At 38.1% G+C, this 23,675-nt stretch overlaps 1 protein-coding gene across 1 annotated transcript in view; it reads left to right on the top strand.

Moving 5' to 3' along the window:
• SULF1 (sulfatase 1) overlaps positions 1 to 16,103 on the top strand; it is a 62,150-nt gene extending 46,047 nt beyond the window's left edge. Inside the window, exons 12-20 of the mRNA XM_026035590.1 lie at positions 2,529 to 2,778; positions 5,008 to 5,104; positions 5,195 to 5,289; positions 5,917 to 5,982; positions 6,452 to 6,624; positions 9,490 to 9,632; positions 9,739 to 9,862; positions 10,711 to 10,744; positions 15,735 to 16,103. Coding sequence (XP_025891375.1) covers positions 2,529 to 2,778; positions 5,008 to 5,104; positions 5,195 to 5,289; positions 5,917 to 5,982; positions 6,452 to 6,624; positions 9,490 to 9,632; positions 9,739 to 9,862; positions 10,711 to 10,744; positions 15,735 to 15,765 — 1,013 coding nt within the window. The 3' untranslated portion in view covers positions 15,766 to 16,103. The remainder of the gene's footprint in view (positions 1 to 2,528; positions 2,779 to 5,007; positions 5,105 to 5,194; positions 5,290 to 5,916; positions 5,983 to 6,451; positions 6,625 to 9,489; positions 9,633 to 9,738; positions 9,863 to 10,710; positions 10,745 to 15,734) is intronic.
• Positions 16,104 to 23,675: the final 7,572 nt, after the last annotated feature.

Here is a 23,675-nt window from a genome sequence, read left to right as displayed (position 1 = left end):
TCACAAACACTGAGTTTAAATGTTGTTTGGTCATATTTGGTCATACATTTTAGGACTAGAGGAAACTGCCACAAGCTGAGGCACCAAAAGTTCCACAGGAACTTAAGGAAACACTTTTTGACAGKGAAGGTGACAGAGCCCTGGCACAGGGTGCCCAGGGAGGTTGTGGAGTCTCCTTCTTTGGAGATCTTTAAAACCCGCTTGGACGCAGCCCTGTGCCACGTGCTCTAGGTGACCCTGCGTGAGCAGGGAGGTTKGACTAGATGACCTCTGARGTCCCTTCCAACCTTCRGCATTCTATGATTYTAAGATTCTATATCCCAAAGATATCTTTCACATGAGGTGTKTAAGGGCTCTGGCTCCGGCCCAAATGAGATGCTGCTGCAGCTTTCAAGCGAGCCCACCCGAAGATGCAGGAAAGGGAACAAGTTAGATTGCAGTGTCCTCTAGTGGTGCATGAGCTGAAGGAATGCATGGGTGGCCAGCTTTGAGAGGGCAATGTTTGGATTTATCCCTGCTAAGGATTTATGGAACAGCAGCCTATTTATAGAAGCTTCTTCACAGGAACAAGTATTTCCATATCTCTTCCCAATGATGAAAGTGAAGCTGTATAACAATCCAAGTGGATCTGGATTCCGGGGGCTTCTCTATATTCTCCATTCTCTGTACAAAAATCTAGCTTGTGCAATGAAACAGAGACAGGCAATTATAACAGGGAGCTGAGGTATGAGAATGTATGAGAAATATAAAAAGTAGAAGATTATGCACAGATCTCAGAAAGTTATTGCAGTCTAATTCGAATTATTTCTTGATTTAAATCCTCCCCCACTATATATGTGAACAAGAATCCCTGGCATTCTTTGCACATCAGCCAAAATGTCTGTCTTGAGCTGCCTTACTGCTCAGTCAAAATGTTGCCATGACATAATTTCTTTCACTTGTTTAACATGACCTAAGGAACTCTGCAGTGTGTGCACACTGACCTCTGCCAAAAAATCTACATGTCACAGATTGCCAAGGGGATTCCTAARCTGAGGAATGTGCCCCCGGGTGATATTTTCAGAAAAAGCAGAAAAGCTGCTACCAGAGCACCAGCAAGGTTTGGATAAGGATTTTGGCTGGAAGCAAGTGAATTGGTAGGAGAAGGGTAGGAAGGAGGAAAGTGTTACCTCCCTGAATGGAAAACAGTTTGGAAAACATCTGAAGCAGGAGAATCAAAAAGGGTCCATTTGTTATGCTCTTCTCCCACACAGGTATTCTCACACTTTTTCCTTTCTCTTCCTCCGGTTCTCCCTAGTGCTCACGCAAGCAAAGAAGAGAAGAAGAGATTCATGGTGATAAAACTTTGTTTGACAGGATGGCTAGTTCAGATCTCAATTTTTAGGCAACACTAAGATAAAATTCTGAAATATTCCTAACTCTTTCAAGTGATTACTTGATTAATGTTAGCATAACGGACTGTCACCATGACAGAATTTTTCCTCTCTGACCCTATGAATCTTTCTGTGTCGATTGATTAAAGAGTATTAAGTTTATAAATTGGAAAGATGCTTAGATGTTGTAGTTTCTCTTTAGAAATGTAGATGTATTCAATGACTGACTAGTTGTACTCCTTTTCTTCACCTGACAGCAGTCATCCACTAAAATAGTTTAGAAGGATARGGTGGTTTGAATGAAATTTTAAATGAGACTCACTCTGTACTGATAAATGATTCTTGCATGGAAAGTTCAGTATGAGCCTTTCAAAGAATCTAATAGAAAAACTGTGATAGACTGCACTGTCAAAGGCAGCACCTGCTTAGAGCTCTCATTTTATTCTGCTACAAATCTTATTATTAGTTGTTAGACTATGAAGGTGTGCTCAGCATAGACGCAACTAATGGACACTGATGCCCTGCAATAGATTTTCACAAGCTGATTTGTGCATTCTAGGGCTTCATGGGGTGGGTGTCTTTTTGTGTGTAGGCAAAATGTAGCTTGGTGTGATGTTGACTATGTTTTATCACCTTGCTTCAAGGCAYGTACCTTTGGCAAAAGAGGTATGTTGTGTAAGATCTTTCTGGCTGAGCCCCAAAAGATATTCGTATTCTTATACATAGCATAAGAAACCCTGAAAGTATCAATTGTCTTAGCTAATTTCACTCATATTCAGCTGTCTTTGTAAAACTCCAAAACAGTAACTAAAAGACCTATGACCCTAATTAAAGCTTTCCACAGGTTGCTGGAATCTCCAATAAGGTTCTTTTAGATATTCCACATATGGAGGGTGTAATGCTTAGTATCAAAATTTGCCCCTTTGAAGAAATCAAACTTCTGACACATGCCAATTTACAGGTGGAGATCTAGTGGCACCACACTGAATATCAAAAAAATATTATTAAATCAGTCTCTGCAGAGTCTGGTAAAAGTGAGTTGGATTTTTGCTGAACAGCATTAGCATTCTTGCTTTTTGGATTATGCTGTGTGTTGATGGGATGAGTCATATGAATATGTATATGCAAATATGAATATTTCTCTCTTTCTGTTAGAATACAAACCACGATTTGTTCACACTCGCCAAACCCGGTCTTTGTCTGTGGAATTTGAAGGTGAAATATATGACATAAATCTGGAAGAGGAAGAACTGCAGATGTTAAAGAAGACCAAAAGTATCAGCAAGCGTCACGATGCTGAAAATGAGGAGGAAGCAGGGGCAACTGATGGTGCTCCTCGTGACGTAATGATAGCTGATGGCACAGATACCATAGGTCAACCTAACTCCGTCAGAGTGACACACAAGTACTATTGCTTTTTCTATTTTTTTTCTTAGTCTTATTTATTTTCACTTTTTTATTTCTGATTTTATATTTTTGATATATAGAGACTTGTATATGAGGACTGGCTTGTATCAGCAACAACACAGCCAGCAGGAGTAGGGAAGTGATGGTCCCCCTGTACTAAGTGCTGGTTGGGTCGCACCTCAAATCCTGTGTTCAGTTTTGAGACCCTCACTACAAGAATGACACTGAGGTGCTGGCGTGTGTCCAAAGGAGGGCAGCAAAGGTGATGAAGGGACTGGAGCACAGACCTTACAAGTGGCTGAGAGAGTTGGGGTTATTCAGTCTGGAGTAGAGGATGCTCAGGGGACACCTTATTGCTCTCTACAGCTACCTGAAAGGAGATGGTGGTGAGGCAGGGGTTGATCTCCAGAATAACTACCAATAGGACAAGAGGAAATGGCCTCAAGTTGCACCAAGGGAGGTTCAGGTTAGATATTAGGAAGAATTTCTACACAGAGTAGTCAAGCTTTGGAACAGGCTGCCCAGGAAAGTGTTGGAGTCACCATCCCTGGCAGTGTTCAAGAAATGTATAGATGAGATGCTTAGGGACGTGGTTTAACAGGCATGGTGTTGAGGGGCTTATGGCTGGACTCAACGATCTCAAAGGTCTTTCCCCACCATGATGATTCTATGATTCTATGACAATTCTTTTGTCACAGATAATTGAAGATGTAGTTGAGTTGTAGTTTTTATTAAGTTAAATCGTTTCCCAGAAATCCCTATATCTAAAGGTGAGACTGTTGTTTATGTTTTATTTCTGAGGAGGAATAGGCATTTCCAGAGGGAAATTCATTCTCCATACCTAAATATGTGTTTTATGATATCACTCTTTGAGGCTGATACTCCTGCTGTTCCTTGTAACAGTTATGTAATTACTTTAGCATAGAGGCCTAAATTTCAGATGGCTGAAATTAGGAGAAATAAAACCATTTCTAAATGAGAACAGATCAGTTACTTCCTATTTCTTTCTGTTACCTAAGATATATCAGATCAGTTTATCACTGATGAGAGCAATGATCATTTTTCCATCCTAGAAGATGATGAGATTTCAGATTTTTACCCTAAATATGAATGAAAAGTCAAAAATTTCAAAATATATCAGATTTTAAAAAATGGTATGACAGAACTGCAAAGACTCAACTAGTCATTAAAAATTATATGTTTTATCTTGTTTAAAATATAAATAAGATTTTTCATTCTTTTCAAAAACATCAAGAGAAACATAAGTGCTAATTTTGAATAAGTAAAAATTAACATTGATAATTTCCAAGTGTGGAATTAAGAAAGTCTTAAACGGCTTTCTGGAAAAAAAAGAGATTATTTCTCAATAAATAATTGCGTCTTTTAATGAATGAAGTGCTCTTTTCAAAATTTCTCTCCTATGACTGAGAAATAAACATAATGGGAGGATATGGGAGGAGATAAACACCCAAATCCTCTTTATATATCGTTTTTGAAAATCCTGGTGAAGCAGGGCTGGGGAAAGACAGGAAAGGATATGTCTATAAAGGTAGAATTGCTCATAATAATGCAAATTGTGTATGTCCTCTTGGAGACTTTGAAAAGCCAGTAATCTGCTAGACTTTCTATCTCACCTGACCTCATTTTTCTGAACATTGGTGTGACTTTTTGTTGTTGTTGTTGTCATTGCAAATACTTTATTATTTGAGTGCTCTCTTTTTTTCACCTCTTATTTGAAAACTTTTCCCTAACTTTGATCTTTATTGATCTGTGTTGATTTATATTGATCTTTACCTCACTGACTTTATGTTCCATTCTTAACTACTTTGTGTGCGTGGATGAGTCACATTCATGTGGCAGGAACATATTCGTCAGCAGTTGGTGGTTAAAAGAGCAAAGACAAGTTTGGTTCACAAGAGTTCAAAATTTTGAATTTGAGCAGAACTTTGTTTCGGTCTCATTTCTGATTAGATTAAAAATCTCTGATATGGTATTGTCATTTCATTTGTGCTTGGCAGACAAACAGTGCCTACCATAGGTGAGGGACTTATTTGATTTTGGTTAGAAAACAGATTGAAGCAATTATGAATAATATAAACCAGCACAAGACATTGTCATTTCTTAGAAAAGTTTGATGAAGAAATAAGGAGGAATGTTAGAATAAAATGAAATGGAGGGCAATTGGGAAGCCACTGATCTTTTCTATTTGTTAAACTTATATCTACAGGTGTTTTATTCTTCCCAATGACACTATTCACTGTGAGAGAGAACTGTACCAATCAGCGAGAGCTTGGAAGGACCACAAGGCTTACATTGATAAGGAGGTAAGAGGCATTTGAAAGTTCGTTCCAAGTGAAGTCTCTACACTGCTCCTCTTTCAAGGAATAATTCTGACTCAGAAATATTCACTGTAGATCGAAGCTCTGCAAGATAAAATTAAGAATTTAAGGGAAGTTAGAGGACACCTGAAAAGAAGAAAACCAGATGAATGTGACTGTAGTAAACAGAGGTAAGACATGACCTTCAGCACTGCAAGCCACACTAGTTGGTTAGATTTAGACATTTTTCAAGTTTTTTGAGATGTTGAAAAACACAGCCTGCTGTAGACTTAGAGCTTACTCATAAGGCTCTCCTGTTCAGGCTTCATCCCTAGTCAGAGGAAGGAAAGAAAATGAGTCTAAATATTTGTACTCCAGTCTCTCTCTGGAGAAAATCTTGACTCTGTTGACTTGACAAGAAATTAAAGTAGGCCATTCAAAGACATTCAAGTATCAGTGTGTATGACCTAGCTCAAAGGAGTTGAAAATGAAAGGAGAGCCAGATCCAAATTCTGATTAGATTCATTTTAAGAGTGGAAGGTATTACAAATCAGAGTAAGGGACATGTATGAATTTTAAGATGCTGAGGGGGTATGTTTGTATTCCGCTGGCATATTTGAACACCCTTTTGTTTTACTACAATCTAGCATAGGATTACTCGCCAACATATTATTTCTTTACATTAAGTGAAAATGGTAAGTTATCCTATATAGTTCTTTAACCTAGAAGACAATAAATTCATGTTTCTGTTTTTGTGTTGAAAATAAGTCATTTCATGAATTGATGACACTCAACCTCCTTAATAATTGTGTCTACAGCTTTTACAACAAAGAGAAAGGGGTGAAAGCCCAAGAGAAACTCAAGACCCACCTTCATCCATTCAAGTAAGAATCTTATTCATCTCTCACTCTCTCAGCTGGCCCTTTGTGACTGTAGAAATAAAGAACGTGTGTGTGTGTGTGTGTGTGTGTGTGTGTGACAGAGGGAGGGAGAAGATAAGGGAAGCTGTTACAAGAAAACTTCAATAATTTTGAACAGATATGAGAAATTTTATGAATATTTAAAAAATATTGATCGAAATGGAAGGATTTAATCATTTCAGGAACAATTTGATTTAGCAAAGGTTAAAAAAACCTAAATGAATTAGTGCATCATTTTTCAAATTTACTAAAGAGAACACTCTGTCAGAAGAGCAGGGGTAGAATCTGAGCTAGCAGAGTCAGCCTGCTGAAAGACGTAGTTCCCACCATCTAACCTACAAAAAACTTGAGTAGATGTAAAAATCGCTAATGCTGCTGTTACCTGGACAAAAACCTTTCCCTGGCAGTTATGTCTCCCTTTCTCCCTGAGCAGAGAAGCAGCACAGGAAGTTGATGGCAAACTGCAGCTCTTCAAAGAGAATCGTAGGAGGAAAAAGGAACGAAAGGGAAAAAAGCGCCAGAAGAAAGGAGATGAATGTAGTCTTCCTGGACTGACATGTTTTACCCATGATAACAACCACTGGCAAACAGCCCCGTTTTGGAACTGTAAGTCTCCTGTCTTATTTCTGTATGCCAATATGAATTAGGTTCATCCTTACCATGTAATATAGTTCCTCCTTATGCAGTCAATCAGATCATTATTCTGAAAAATAGGTGCTTAACAGTGCTACTTCTGTAATTCTGCAGTACTAAAGAAGAATTGCACTTGTACGTGCTCTTATAGTTACATTACTTATATCAAATTAGAGGCACTGTGCTAAACACTGCAGAAACAAATGGGAGGATTTGTCTATTAAATCTATCTAATTAAATCTATCTAAATCTAATAGCTATCATAACTAGCTATTGAGATCTATGACACCTTTTGTTGCTCGAGATGGGTGAATATTTCATAAGAATTTTTATAGGTTTCCAGCTTGGCCAGACAGAGAGGGTAAAAAAGAGAAACCCATTATCTCCATTATTTCCCAATCTCTGTCCATGTTAGTTTATTTAAGTCTGTATAATGAAATTAGTTAAATTTTGACCAGTGCATGTGTCAGCAGAATTAAGTATCTGTGACAGCATGAGGTGGAATTATTATACTAGAATGAGATGATTCCTACATCCCATACCTATTCTCCTTTGGTCATCATGCTCTAAAATAAAAGAATTCATCTTGTCATTTTGCTGTAAAAGATACTACAAATAAAGCCATCTACAGGACTTCTATCACTGTTATATATTGTAAAAATTCTAATACTGACAAAGGGCCTGTTCTCTAAAAAGATTCAATAAAACCCTTTACTTAATTTCCATTACATTAAATCTTTTTTTTTGTTTGTTTGTTTGTTTGTTTGTTTTTTATGTTAACTACAGAATTGCTGGTTCTTTGGAGGTTGAAGGTTTTCAAATGATACTTATCCTGGACAGATGACAGGGACAGATACTCCTTAAATGCAAATTGTTGGAGCTCTGCAAAATCAATGAAATTATGATACTTTGTCCAGATACAGGTCTAACGCAGGTCTCACAACAGTAAAGTAGGAATAAGAATGATGTATTGAATTAGTAATTCACATACTTACTATAAGAAATCAGTTCTGTAAATATTTGTTTAATTCCCTAAGTGTCAGAGCTCAGAGGCCATGCAGGTGACATTGCAAAGAAATTTATTTGAACTTTGATCCTTCTTGAACCTTTAAGCTCTCTGCAAAGCCCTTTTTATCTTATGAGAAAAGCTTTTTCAGATTAATTTTTTTCCCCTGAAATCAAATTGTAAAGTCTGGTATTCAGGGGCTAATGTGTCTATTTGAATTACAGCCTTTTCCTTTTTGCTCCTTTGTCATGTTAGGTTATAGATGAGATATATATGACCAGTGATTTTTTCACTAATCCTTTTTGTGCCGTGACCTTTAATTCTGCATGGAATCACAAACTTCAGCACAGAAAAGATGAACTTTCATTTTGCCTTTTTGAGTTAGAAGTGTATCATAGGCAATTTCCTGATTCAGAGGTGATTAATCTAATCTAATATATTGATATTTGACTAAATTTTTGTAGTGTATAAGCAGAAAAATACCTAGGAGCAAATACTTACATGGAGAAAGATGTTGTCTGGCAGTGATTGTCAAGCTATTGCACACAACATCTTATCATCATTTTCAAATGGGTGTCTAAGACACTTAATTAGTAGTACCCCTACAAGTGCCACCAGTAATGTCAAAGCTGGTGATAAAGTGACTTTTGGTCACTTGAGCTGTGAGTAATTTTTAAGAAGACTCTAACTTCCCAGGCGGCACTGACTGGATAAACTTATAGCATACAGAATATGATCTCAAATAAAAAGACATTCCAGAGATGAAGAAGCCCTACATCCAAATGGCTCAATTTCAGCCACTTGGAAGTCGTTCAGTTCTTTTACGTTTCTTTTAAGGTTTCTCTCATTTGTCTCATTATGGCTAAATTTAGCAAGCATGAAGTAGTAATGTCAGAGCATTGTCTAGGGAAGCTTTCATCTTATTTTGCTATGAAGTTTTCAGTGTCCTGATGCTGAATTCAGAGGGAGTCTCCTCCTTTTCAGTTCTATCACAGAGCTGTGACATCTCCTATGATCTCTTCTGTGGTTTGTTATGCACCAGGAACACCATATAACACAGTCATTCAGGGACCCTTTCTAATGCAAAAACTGCTACATGGAAATTACAAGTTTTCTACTAACAGCTCTGCTGAAAAGAAACTAAAAGAGGCTAGCTTGTTATATAATTACCAATCGTACTTTTTCACAAAATGCCCTTTGAAGACTGAATAAAGTATATTTTTGAGCAGATGATAAGCATTACTGCAAAATACATAACTGCATTTCATCGGGTGAATAGCTCTGCATACTTCACTAACTATATTGATTAAATCTTCATTTCCTCTAATAAGGCCTGGAACATTTACTTCACATGTGACGCCTGACTATAGGTGTCTGCTTCTGGAATCCCACTCTATCTTTCCTCATATTAAAAATTGAAAATGCTGTGAAATCTGATACACTGCCTAGATTACACTGTTGGTAGTAAGAGCACCTTAATATACAGTAAGCAATTCCAGCTCTTAAGACCAGGAATCACTGCTGTCTTACAAATCCTGAATTCTACTAATTCCCAATAAACTACATATAAATCAGAAAAGAATAAGTCTTATTACAGTATTTCTTATCGCCTATCTTCTTTAAATGTATACTTATGAAAATTGTGTGCAACTGTATTTATTTAATCAGGGTTTTTGGTGAAAATCCAGCTAGTCATTATTAAAACAGGGGAATATTAGAGCAAATTGATCTAGAATTCAAGTACATGAAGATCTATAGAAGTTTTACTGATATAAGAAAGAAGCATATTTTTTAATTCTCCTAAAACTAAAAGTTTGTTTCTTTAATTGCAGTGGGATCTTTCTGTGCTTGCACAAGCTCAAACAACAACACCTACTGGTGTTTGCGAACAGTTAATGATACCCACAATTTTCTCTTTTGTGAGTTTGCAACTGGCTTCCTGGAGTATTTTGATATGAACACTGATCCTTACCAGGTAAATCCCTTTTCCTGTGACAAGCTATTMTATGCTAAACTCCTGTAGCTTTTTTAATTTTGTTGTTATTAACGAGTATTTTTTTGCCTCCCGTCCTTTTTCTCAGCTGACGAATACAGTCCATACAGTGGAAAGAGGCATTTTGAATCAATTACACATACAGCTAATGGAACTGCGAAGCTGTCAGGGTTACAAGCAGTGCAATCCAAGACCTAAAGGACTTGAAACAGGTACAAGAAAAATAGATGAGAGCATTCATTTCCATTTTCCTCTCCTTAAGTACTAATTGGATCCATGAAGTCTCGCTCTCTTAAGCGTTGCTCTTAATACTTTGGAATGATCCACATACATCATCCTGCATAACTGCATGACCCGAAAGCTTCTTTGCAAGTTTGCACAGGTTATTCTAGACAGATACTGATGATAAAAAGCAACATTTGACAGACACTCCAAAGAGATTTTCTTGTCCATAGTCATAACTTTTCTCTCTTACAGGGTTTATTCTATTTTACTGTTTGCTTCCCAGTAGCAATTGCAGTATTAAATCTTGTGTTTATTCAGACTGCTGTCTGYCTGTGTGAACAACTTGAGGTTCTGCACTATAACTGAGACCTAACATTTCAGACTGCCTTTCATCACTAGCCCCTCTGTTTTGGGGGAAAGCAATATTTCTTTCGAGAATCTCAGAACAGAAAAACAGATTGTTATTTACACTACATGAGACTGGAATTCGCTGCACTTTATTCTGGTTGACCAAACAATGTGATCTTTACAGGACTACTTCATTCTATATGTTTTATGTTATTGCACCTTTGGATTGCTTTCTTTGGCTACAAAGATTACTCTTATTTTAATACATCTAATTGTTTGGGGGTTTTATTGTTTTTGAAAAACTGTGGTTTTTCAGCTCTTTTATATAAAACTTCCAGGAAATCTTTGTTGGACTGCAGCTCTGTCTTTGTTTAACACAGTACATTTCTTTTTAGGAATTAGATGCTGTGCATGGAAAACTACATTGTGAATGGTTTTACAAGTTCTAAACACTAACAAAAGTTACTCTTGTATTTTCCTATATCAGGAAATAAAGATGGAGGAAGCTATGATCCACACAGGTATCCACACTTTTTTATTCTCCTCAGCAGCTTCTTTCCAAATAATTGCATGATTTCAGTCCATTCCAACTAATGCCTGTATCCTGCCATGTTGCACACAACATAGCTTTTGATGCATGCGTTTTCTAACTACTTTACACTGAACTTGGCCATGTTTTTTTTTAGCTACACCATTCTGCATTTAACTTAGCTCATTGTCACAGTAAGACTTCATAGAGCTCATATTCCATGCCTGTATTGCTCAGATGGGAAAAATGACATGAAAAGAATAATTTCTTTGGTTTTTTTTTCCTCCTGTTGGGCCTGTTTTTGTTTGTTTGTTGGTTGGTGTTTTGTTTTGTTTTGCTCTTGTTTTTATGCAGGAGAACTGTATGAGGTTCATGTATTCAAAAAGTCTGATCAAACCTACAGAAATAAATTAATGTCTTCTCACTGGCTTTAGAATATGTTGACAGATGCTGTTTTAAGCAAAAGCAGGGCTTAGTTTGAACAGYATTTGCTCAGAAGCCATGAAGAGGTTCAAAACACAAGGCTCCTTTAGGTAGGGTAACAGTGTTTCCACATCAGCTTACACATGCAGAAAACTGCTCCCTGTTTTTTTAAGTCTCTAATGTTTGATCTGAGGAAGGACAGGTGAATATTTTTAGTATTCAGTGCTCAAACCCAGGCTAATGCCTGAAGAGACTGAAGAAACTAAGGTCTTAACAGCAGTGTATGTGCTAGTTAGTCAGCAATGCTTGCATGAAGGAGTAGAAAACAGTTTAAATGTCTCTCAAGTGTCATATTTAAGCTTGATATCTTCTCCGCTATATGTACAGTGTTATACRTTTTCATTTCCATGCACTTTAGCGGAGAAGCTCCTGAAATACATCATTTTCCTGAGACATATATTGGACCAAGAGAGTATACAGATCTATGTTAAAAAAACCACAAGGACTACCGAAAAAAAAACCCTAATTATTAACTCCCAGTAGCCAGGGCACCATGTACTTCAGTGTTTTATACGAAAAGCTAGGGTTTTTGTTATATCCCAGGTGCTTGCATTGTGTGCTGCAGCCTGCTAAAAAGTTACTTACAATGATAKAATATAATTCTTATAGTTCTGTTTTAATCCTTTCATCAGAAGATTTCATTGCAAGCATTCCTGTAACCGCACATCTAAGTGAAATAGCATTTTTGAATTTTAGGATTGCATGAAATAATAGGGCACACACATCTTTATGTTATACCCTGTTACACTGCTTAGTAATGAAAAGACTTTAACCTTTGATGCCAAGTCAATAAAGAATGTTCTACTGAAAGAAGTGGCAGGTACAGTATAACTCCAATGATATTGCCGTGTGYCATTCCATTCCAGACGGCAGCTGCTCAACGTGCGCAGGTGCCTGAGTTCAACAGTTTGATTTGAGCCCCATCCTCKTGTTCTTTTTCTTTTCTGAAACAAAATATTAAAAAAGAGCAAGAATAGTTTCTTAGTGATCATGAAAATGATCTCTTAAAGGATCTGTTTCTTGAAATTTGCACAGAAAACTCATGGAATGAGAAGGGGAAAAGCCACAAAGTCATCTGAAATATTCCTTAGGCTTCCTGCAGATTGCTTAGTACCTCAGCTCATATCTGCTTCCAGTTAAAATTTCCTGAGTTAGTACAGAACTAAAAGCACTGCCAGTACAATACTGGGACAAGGAGCCTGTATGGAAGCAGTCAGCACAGTGCTGTTTGCTTGGTACATGGGAAGAAACCTTTATTGAGGAGGAACGTGTGTCACTGTGGAGAGTGGATGGAGTGGATGGAGAGTGGAGGGTCACTGTGAYGTAGAGCCCGTGTCTCTGCAGGCAGGGTGGCAATGGGCTGCAGGAGCTGCACAGGTCTCTCCTCTCCTTCCTCAAAGCCACCAGGGATCTGATTGTCTCTTCCTGTCCTCAATCTCAGTGGTGGTATATCCRAATCTGCTGCTAGCTTCCAGGCAGCACAGATGGCATCATGGGTTTCTGGGGTGCAATAATTTGAGAATTAAGTTAAACTAATGCTTGGCTAAGGACAAAAAAAAAAGGCTGCTGTCTTATTGAGAATAGTTAACTGCATTTTTTCTCACACTGGTCTATGATGTAGCTAACTGCGAAAATATTGATAGGGAAAACTACTGCCACGCAGTTACTATGCAACTCATCTGCACTTTCCTGTCTTGTGTTTTTATGAAGAGATTTCTTGCAGGGGAAAACCTTTCCTTATTTCCTCCTTCCATTTCTCTACTGTGATTTCTGTGTGAAACTTTCAACACTTACTGCAAGTTGTGGCCTTAGACTGTGAAGTGACCTGCTCAGACAAACTGCAGTCAGCTCCAGTTCCTTACGACTTTTCTTTCCAATCAGTTTACATGCACACAAGTTATCTCTGCCACGTGTTTAAAGAAAAGAATTTTTTGCTGCTTTACCTKAAAATCACAGGCTGATTTTCAGTGCCTCCCCAACTGTGGAAGTCCTGGGTGATCAGTGGTGAAAGAGGGACCAGGGGACCACAGTGTTCCCATTAAAGGGGAAAAAAAAGATCCAGTGTGCAGGGCTGTGTAGCTCTGCTTCAGGCCTTGCTTAGAAATGCAGCAACTTTGTGTTGAGACAAAACCAGTGTCCCCGCTTACCCAATGTCCTGGTGCCAGTGCCAGCCCGGGGCCCAAACCCACCTTTCTGGCCTGTCCCAAGTGGCCTCACTCCCGTTTCAGTTTCTGCCAGTAGGTTTCCCTGTGCAGAAAGTGCTGGTGCTGCTCAAGGATGAGTCTGGATAAATTCCTATATCCTGAAGCCCTTTGCCCACTGATTGTTCTTAAAACAGATTGTTTTCCTATAGAGGCTCCGAATTGGCCGTGACAAAGTTTATGGAACTATCGAGACAAAGAACAACTGGGCGAAATTTAAATATTRCAGCATTTGTAACGTTACTATCTAAGCACACTTGGTGGTAAGTTTCCCCAAAAGTACAACTTAGGGGAATAGTAAGAATTACTTCTTGAATCTTCTGATGTATTGGATTTGATTTTTTCAGGGAGAAATTTATGAATAATTTGACTTATAGAGATGGTTGCCATATTGCCATTCCATGAAATTTCTTTTCTGATGTCTTCTTAAGAGAAGAAAAATAGCAAGGTTTGATTTTGTGTCTGTTCTCCCAGATCCAAAATACTTATGTGGTTTCCTGTAATAGGGAGTTTGCCACATGTTTGCCAAGTCACTTTAAGATACAAAGCCATGTTTCTAAAGAAAATAAATATTTTTAGAATTTGTTTTTAAAAAAGCATAAGTTACATTTTTACATTTCTTTCTTTTTTAATTTAAAATTAATTAAAATTTAAATTTAATTTTTAAATTTTTACATTTTTAAATTTTTAAATTTAATCTTTTAAAAATTTTTGTAAGAGAATATCAATTAAAGTTAAGCACTTGGATATTCTCACATACAGAATAGGGCACAACATTTACCAACTCTTGTTGGTGTCTGTTCATGTCGGAGCACATCATGATAAGGAAACGGCATCATAAGAAAACCACACTTTTCTTTTCTGACCTTTTTTTGGACATGTTTTTTCCACTATGAACTCCAGAACAAGTAATGAAGTGAAGAATATAAGCTAAGCTAGCATATCTTCTATTTTACTTGAACAAGGAGAAAGAGCAAGTTAAAATAAAAACGAAATGATGGAGTTGCCCAGAATCCACTGTAGAAGTGAAGAAACTAGTGTAAATAAACATTTATACTCAACTTAGGCAGTTGGGCTGTAGGCACCTGAACTTCCAGGGTAATTGGAGCTATCCTACCTGACAGTGGAATTCAGGAAAAAAAAGTCATTTCAGTGAATTAATTCCTAAGTATTGCATACAAGGTTGTCAGTGAAAAGCAGTTTGTCATTTTCCTTGAAATACTTTTTCTTTACCTGATTAGTTTTACCTTGTAGTCCATTTTGTGGGTAAAATCTTTGGCCTGAACATCATTGTCTATGTAGTGAATTAAATGAAATAGTGGTGTCCACCAGTGCTACTTGTCAATATAAAATGGGCTTTGCCATGCATTTAATAATCTAGGTCACTGTAGCCATTTCTGGAAAGTGGCTACACGCTGGAAATTGGTTTCCTTCATGTATTTATTTTCTTCTGGGTATGATCAATAAAAAATCCACTCCACTGCTATTTACAGAATCACATCTGTGCTCTTCATTCAGACACATTATTCAATAAATCTGTTAGCTGTCTTCTTTGAAAGCTTTAAAAAAAACCACTAATAATAAGCTCTAGGAGATACTATATCTGTGTATATTTTAACAAATTTTTGGGGAGTGGTGCAGTTCTATAAATTAATTTACACCAAGTTTCTGAAGTGCTGTTTCTTCTACATGCTCTGTGTAAACTGAAGTTAATATCTACAAAATAATAAATTAAAATTACCTTTGACGATCATTTATTAAAGACCATTATGTCTTGTACATCTGATTGATAGAAAAATGTGACTTTATTTGTAGGCTGTGTCTTTCAAGCTGTTTAGACAACAAATTCCTCTGGGCTTTGCTGAAGTTCTGGTCACTAATGTCTCTCAGAATTAATCCTATCTTTTTATACTTAACTGTTGCTTATCTACCATGTGTTTTGGCAGAGTGTCCATGAAAGGCAAAGGTGTGCTGAAGGAACTTCTATGAGTATCAGAAGAAAGGTTTATCTCTGAATGTCATCACAAAGTCCCTTTAGGGCAGGCTTTGCTCCTCTTTACGCCTGCTCAGCCCAGGGATGTAGCTGAAGCCAGTTTTGTAGCAGGAGCTAGAAGATGGGAGCCCGTCTGAGCCCAGACGCTGGAGAGATGATGGAAATGTGGAATATTTTATTATTTGAGCTATACACGTTATAAGTAGTAGTGCTTCTTAGCATATTGGAATAGAAACATGCATGGAAGCTTTCCTTGCACTTTTAAGCTGATGCTCACCATTAGACCTTATTCTTTCTTTTAACAGAGGACAGTTATGGGATGGATGGGAAGGCTAACCTGCCAAATTTCACTGGTGACGTCGACTGGCAAGGACTGGAAGACTTGTACAGTGTGAATGAGAGTGTATATGAACACAGATCCAACTATAGACTTAGTCTGGCTGACTGGACTAATTACTTGAAGGATGTAGCTAGAATGTTTGCACTGCTGAACAGTTATTATGAGCAAAACAAAATGGACAAGACCAACAGTGCTCAAAACAATGGAGATGTGGATGAATCATCTACACCATTTACCGTGGTGGAAATGAACTCGGCYGAGGAATCAAGCGGCCTGACTGCAGGAGAGTCCCCGCTTATTGTGCCAACAGACTTAGCAGTCCTAGCTTTGAGCACAGTGGTTTTACGTCAAGAGAGGAATCTTGAACTAACCAATGCTATTCCTGAGAAAAGTAGTTTGAATGATGCACACTGGAGAAATCATCACCGAGTTGAAAAATGGATGGAAGATAAAGAATCTGACCGTTTTGATATGGATTTTAGTGGAAACGGTTTGGTAGAGTTGGAGTCCAGGCATAGCTTCATTCTACAACCCATCAGCATTCTTCAGAAAGACACCCATCAGGACAGCGACCCTATGGTAGATATATTTGAAGATCAGATGTATCTTCCTGTGAGGTCTGATGAACCCATTGTTCATCAGACTGTCAATGTATCCATTAGGAATTCATCTTTCGGTACCCAGGAAACAGGAACTATTTTGAAAAAAATTGAAGAGAGTCTTGCAGGGGAGACCTCAACAACCCCAACTATGGAAGGCAGTGCCTCATCTCCGCTCTCCTTGGATTAGATGAAATTGTAAACCATTGAAAAAGTTCTCCTATTTTATTAGCAAACTAATAAAAGTAATCATGACAACTGACATTCCATGTTTATTGTAGATACATTTTGCAGCTAAATTGAGCCCAATTCAGTATTGCTCTGCGTCTGTGTGTAGATTGTATTCAAATACACAGGCATTCACAGTAATTTTTAAACTGGGAAGCAAGATTTCCAGTTTCTCATAAAGAGAAACAGTGTTAACCTTCTAATGCTGTAGCACATTCTCCACAAGCTAAAAATTATTTCCTTGAAGAGGATTTTCAGGTTACATTCTCTTTTTCCGAATGATCCCACCATGAATGAATGTTTCAGCTCACCCAATCTGTCTGCATAACGTATTTTTGATAAATTATTTTAACCACTGGAAGTTCTTCATGTCATGCTTTTGAGCAAAATGATGTTGCACTTTTAAAATCTGTATGCCATACCATTTATGAATCTAATACTTTACATGTTCTTAGTTTGCTCATTGTTTAATGTAATTGTGAAACCAGTAAATAGGTTGACAGGAAAGAGGTAATCAGCGCGGATTGTGGAAACAGATTGTTTGAATAATATTTTAGCAAAAATATTGCATGTTTTGTTACTTTGATTTAATTAAATTTATTCTCAGAAAGGTATGGCTAATGATTGTTAACTATAGGAGGATTTCTTTAAATTGGATTGTTTTCCTGTATATGGATATTGTCAGTATTAAAAATCCATGAGTTTTTGATTTTTTTTTTTTTATTGATACTGGTAGAAAATTTACATCAGTACCCATATGCTTTTATCATTTAATCTTTTGATATTTGAAAGCATTATTATCATTTTGAGCGAAATTCTTTTTATTTTGTTTTGAACAGGCACTAAAGGGAAAGATACAATCATATTAGTTTCACATTACTTTAGAATAAAAAAAAAAAGGGCAAGAGGTCAAAACCAGTAGTTTAGCTCATTTTTGTTGTTGCATTGTTCAAATTTCTTTTTTTATAAAGAATAATACAAATATGACTTTGAAAATCTGTACTAGTAGAAACTTAATATCTTCCCTGGCTTTTCTTTTTTATTTGCAAGTAATTAGCACAACAGCAACAAAAGAGAAAAAGAGATGTAATTCCATCATGCCCACTTCACAGGAACATTTCCTGTCTGTTACATGTTACTTAAAGTAGGGAGTATTTTTTGGCTATTGCAAGCATTGCAGGTTAAACTTACATTTATCGCTTTGTATTTTACTTTGAAGTTTTCAAAAAGAAGATTCCTCGGTAGGATTTTAATAATTTTAAGAAACAATCTTTTTGATGGACTCTGTAAATATGTTAAAATTAACTAGCTGTTTATCTGATGTATGTGTCATGGGCTGATTGATAGAACAAACGTATTTATGGTCATGAATGATGCTATTTGTACATAGATTTCAAGTTACTAGGATATTGTGTTTTTAAATCTTGTATAATACTTCTGTGATACTTTTATAGAACAATTCTGGCTTCAGGAAAGTCTAGAAGCAATATTTCTTGAAATAAAAAGTGTTTTACTTTACCTGCTTCAGAGAAGTCTGGATGATCTAGTTTGCCCAGTAGTTCAGAATTATTTTCAGAATCTGTTAACAGTTTCACTTGCAGTTTTAAAAATCCATCCATGGTTAAAGCAATGGGTAACAAAATAGCACACGACATTCTGTTAGTTATAAATTATTCCTGGAAATTGTGAATAATATATATTTTGTTGTTGTTTGTTTAAGATGCACTGTGATCTTTTTAAATTCCCAGTCCATGCGATCTTTCCTTCCTTGAAATAGATGCCCCAGTTACACAACCAGGAGCAAAGCAATGTCACATGGGTCCTCCTCAGGTTTGGCATTTTCCCTTCTCCATACGGGGATCTCCCCACTGGAGCAAAKTGCCTCCTTGGGCAAAAGTGAACATTCTTTTACAGAACAGCCTTCTTAAGCAAATCTTAGGTTTACTACAGATAAACTGTTTCCCCTACTTTATGTTTCTTCTGTGGCCTGGGAATAAAATTAGTTTGAAAATGGGCAGAGATATAGGAGGGAAAGGTCTTGYTCATCTGTTCTGCTCGCTGGTCCTTACCGAATAGGTTCAAGAACTAAGAAAATGGAAGATGTGACTTCATTTCCGAAGTGGTCCACTTCTTTCTTCCAGGCTAGCACCCTGTCCTCCACATTGCTTCATTTCAGCTTATGTGACAGCTGAGTAGAGAGTTTTTCAGAGTATAGATTTAGGCAAAAGTTTACAACTCTCCCAAAAGTCCRTATCTCATTTTAGATGCCTGCAGCTTTGTCTACATTAACTGAAAACTACTGAAACACAACAGGCAAAGATCTGTGCCATTAAGCAGTTCTCCTAAGTTTCCCTTGGTCCAAGAAGCCACATTGCTGATGTTCTTGGGGGATTTAATCGGTACAGGTCTTGTGGTTTGAGCACCAGTGGGTGGTTGGTGCCCACTAGGTGCAAAGTTGTATGAGAACCTCCTTGGTGGGTTTCAGCAACGCATTTTGTGTGCTCTGCAGTGAAAACCTAACAGGGGAGGTGGGCTACAAGCTGGAGAGTCACTTCAGAAATGATGTCCCACCTGCACAAGTGCAATCACAGCTGGAGCTGCCGCAGACCTGCCTGGGCAATGCTCCTGCCGACCGGGCAGCAGATGTCAGTGCAGAGCCACACAACTGCGCCTCCGTCGTGGCCCTTGCACCACCCCACAGCGCATTTGGTCCTGCCAAGGGAGCCCATTCATTCAGTTTTAAGCTGAATCTCTTGATGATAACGTCACCCACAGCATATTCCTTAATTTAACTGCTCAAGTCCTGGACGTGAATGGCACTAAAGGGAACCTGCAAGATGTCTTGCACATGGTTAAATTAATTTGCAATGAAAACAGAAGAGTCTTACTACGCATGTGGAACTGGAGCAGGATCTGGGTCCCACAGATTTGTCTTCTGGCACCGTGCACAGCCGTTCTGCTGTTCTGTGCTGTCCTCCTTGCTGTGGACACCGGCTGACGCTGTGGATGTGGACGTGGGTGCCTGCTGCTGGGTGCAATGCCTTGGTTTCTGACTGCAGTCTCACTCAGACACTTGCTGCCATGTGGGTAACAGGTCCTCTTACACCCTGTGTATTTTTCCAGCTACCCCAACATCCAGTTTCTAACAATTTGTATTAGAATATAATTAATGAGTATGCAATTACCAAGCTTAGTGCTAGAGGAAACTCTGAAATTTAACATTTTATTGTAAAATGAACATCAGTAAATTTTGGGGAGATCAACGCTTAGCTGTGATTCATCAGTCATTAAATTCAGTGGAAAGAAGTACTTTTGTCTAACTGAGCACCTAAAAGTCCATCCAAATATTTCATTACCTGATCCAGGTTTATCCAGGCACCATGTTTTGCTCATTTTCTTCTTCTTGTTAGAAATAAAACACACCTGATATGCGAATTTTTATTTTCAAATATCAAGTATTCAAGAGTTTGTTCTGTAAACACAAGTTTACAACAGACGTTGACAATAGATTTCATTAAACAACGTATTATACAGCTCCAAAATTACTCTAAGCTCTGCTGAGAAATAAATATCAATTAAAAATCCCCATAAAGGAGCCTAAAGTATGCAAAAAAAAAAAAAAAAACGCATAAACCCATTAGTCTCTTTATAGCACAGCACCCACACACTCACACAGCCATACGTTCCCTACACATTTCCTCAATACTCTACACAACTGCTTAATACTGGATTTTTACAAATTGAGCAGCTGCAGGCAGYGTGTCCTCTCCATGCTCCTGCCACGCTACCCACGTTCACCTGTTGCTGCTCTGCTCAGATCCTTGGGCAGAGGTTTGCGCTGCGGCCGAGGACACAAGCGCCGTCGCAGAGGGCAGCTGCTGCGAGGGGAGCCGCCGCCGCCGTGTGAATCACAGTGATCCCAAAGTCACTTTGTACAGAAATTTAGTTCACGATGATTTTGTGCCACTTCTCATTTTGAAATCTCCTCACCAATCTCAGAGTGTGAGGGGAAACCTCTTAGTGCTTTGTAGACCATGAATGCTCTTTCTGAATGAGCAATCCAGACCCAACAACACAAAATAGCTCCCTTTCAGAATTATAAATGTAAGGATGATATTTTGTCTCTTTTTTTGTTAAAACCACAAACCTCAGTTTTTAAATCCTAGCTTATTTCAAAGTGGATAATTTGGCCTTTTTTTCCGTTGTTGGAGCTAGAAACTTGCTCTTATTCTACTTGCTCTTATTCCTGCTTCCTTTTGGTATCTCATGGAAGAATATTAATATTTCTAATCTGAATCCTCATTTTGATTCAAAGTGTTACTGATGGGAGAAGGAGGCTGCTTGGGTAAGAAACCCTAGAATTTAACCCAGTCTTTCTTTTCATTCCCATAAGATTTATTTTCAATGTCTGTTTCAGTCAAGCCACTAAATAAAATAACATTCTACGGAGAGACGAATACATCCCACATATTATAATACTGTGGCCTGAAACACTTCTACTTTAGTTGCTAGTGCTGGGCCAAATCCTGTACTGCCTCCTGATAGGACTTTCCCCCAGAAGGGCTAGGCAGGAATTGGTGCACTGGGAATTATGAACACTGTCTTTGATGGAACAGTTCCAGACTTCAACAATAAAAGCACATGCAGCTGTATCATTGACAGGCCTCGAATACATCATTCAAATCATAGTGAATACATCACAAAATACTTCAGTCTCTGTTAGCACCACAGTGTTGTTTAGTCATTTGTTGAAAGCTTATCGAACTGGCTCATTCTCCCTCGAGCTGAATAATATTTGGATACTTTTTGTAGCCCTTCATGAATTCCACCCATTTTAGATCATGAACAAAATCTTATTACAGGATAACATCRTGACAACTGGTTTGAGATAAAAGAGAAAAAAGAGGTTTGAGAAAAAAAACAGAAAATACTCTATGCACAATGGATAACACAATGATCAGAAGAGTAAAATTGAACCTGAATGAATAAGCACCTAAACACTTGAAAACGAAAAAGTTTGGAGCTACTTTGAACTTACAGAGTTGGACCTGTAGTCAAAAGGCTTGATCAATTCAATAGAAAATAGCTTATCTGAAGGACTGGAGGTTTATGGGTTTCTGCTATAAAACACAATTATCAACAGTATATGAACCCAGATATTATCTTTAATTTGGATAATATTTTCTATGGAAAGAATGGGGATAATTTCCTTCCCAAGGACCGAGTAGTCTTTCAAGCCTTCAAACCACACAATAACTTGTATTAGCGAGATTCAACAGCAAGGCAGGGAAAAAGAATCCCGGGAACTCTGGCTACATCCAGTCTCCCAGCCGCAGCTTCCCCATCCCTATTCTATGACAATATTTACATTTAACCCTTCTGAATTGTTATTCAGAAAACAAATGTTACAATAAAAAAGCCCTAATTCTATATCATAGAATGAATCTACCATCCTCATGAGGACTATCCATCTGCTAAATACTTTCAAGGATAAAAACACATAAAAACTAGTTCAGGTTCATACAGGTTTTCCTGTAACAGGCAAACACTGTCCAAAACCACCCAATTCACATCTCAGTCCATGTCAATCTCTCTCTGTAATCAAGTGTTTGAGCCACTGGAGAGCAGTGCAGGGAAGTCACAAGCGGATCACTTCAGTTGTGGGAACTCAAAACAGTGCAAAATGATTTTCCCTAGGGCCACTATAAAAAAAGATGTTACTGAGAAAACAGACAAGGATAAATTTGTTAAGAAGGAAGGAGTTTTTCATCAGTCTGTGAAAGCAGCAGTGCTAACTAGTGGACAGAGTACAAAAGCTGAACAAGCCCTTGGTATCACCTCATGCACATCTGCTGAAGTGCCAGCTTGCCAGGGTCCAGTCCAGCGTATTGGGCCAGTCCTTCAGTCTTGTCATTACACTGATGCTGATAATCTGGCACCAAAATAGCAGTAAGACACTTTGGACCTATTTGTCACCAGTTTTATGTCAGTAAACCACCAGCAAAATCTGTGGTGTCACACAGAAAATGTAGTAAGGCAGCAGAAAGTCAGGCATTTGGGGCAAAAATGTTTAAGATCAGTAGAGAAGGTGCTGAACCTACTTCCAGCCAGGAGCCCTGCAGTGGCAAGGAGCAGTCAGCACTGTTTGTGCTATCCACTTGTGTRGGGAGTAGTGAAAATCTGTCATCTGAGCAGCAAGGGCCCAATTCTGTGAAAGGGCACAACTGGAATCTTCAAAAATCTTCATCTTCAAATACCTCAGCAATTTCACATGCTTTAAGGTCAGAATGATGTCTTTATCTAAACCACCTTCCCATATAATTCCAACTTTTTTAGCCAGAAGTTCATAAAGATGAATGGCTGGAAGAGCTGCAATGTGTTTTTGGCATGAGCAGAAAATATCTGAGCGCAGAACTCATAGTTATTTGAGATGAGCAGACACCAGCCAGCTCCAGCTGGATTAGGTGACGTTTTACTGTAGTTCACATGGTCCTGAAACTACCCTAGCTGGATTTGCTGAGAAGAACCCACCTCATTTAGAGTCAGTCCTCTAAAAGCCAGGCATCCAGACCAAATATGTTGTCATGCCTTCTCCATAAGCAGCAGAGTGTGGGCCAAAGAGGCATTTTCTTGGGTGCCTAATTTACAATTTTGACAGAAGACATGACCACACTAGCCCAAATGTCCAACTTTGTCTATGTGCCTCTCTTTCATATGGCCCAGGTGGTGAGACGACTTGTACCTCTTCTTCTGGAGCTAACTCTACTACCTGGTGTAGATATGCTCAGTGCTTGAGTGCTACTTTGTGCAGTCCCACTTACAATTATCTTTGAATCTACGGGGAAAAAAATCTCTGCATAGAAATTACCTTTTTGGGCAAAAGAACTCCCTTCTGAATGTTTGTGTGCTTGAGTCCAATACTTAATTGCATGCATTATTTTTAAGTGCATCACTCAAGTGTATAAGCTTACACACCGATTGAAGTGTTCTGCAGGATCAGGGCCATGAGGGATGAATGCTTAATGCTATGAAATGCATGAGGAGATTTGTGCCCCTGCTTCACTTTGAACACAGCAAGC

The sequence above is a fragment of the Nothoprocta perdicaria genome, unplaced genomic scaffold, assembly GCF_003342845.1.
Source record: "Nothoprocta perdicaria isolate Ctin4 unplaced genomic scaffold, notPer1 scaffold_162, whole genome shotgun sequence".
NCBI classification, from domain to species: Eukaryota; Metazoa; Chordata; class Aves; order Tinamiformes; family Tinamidae; genus Nothoprocta; species Nothoprocta perdicaria.
The sequence above is the reverse complement of the archived record's forward strand: the minus strand, read 5'-3'. Positions and strand labels throughout refer to the sequence as shown.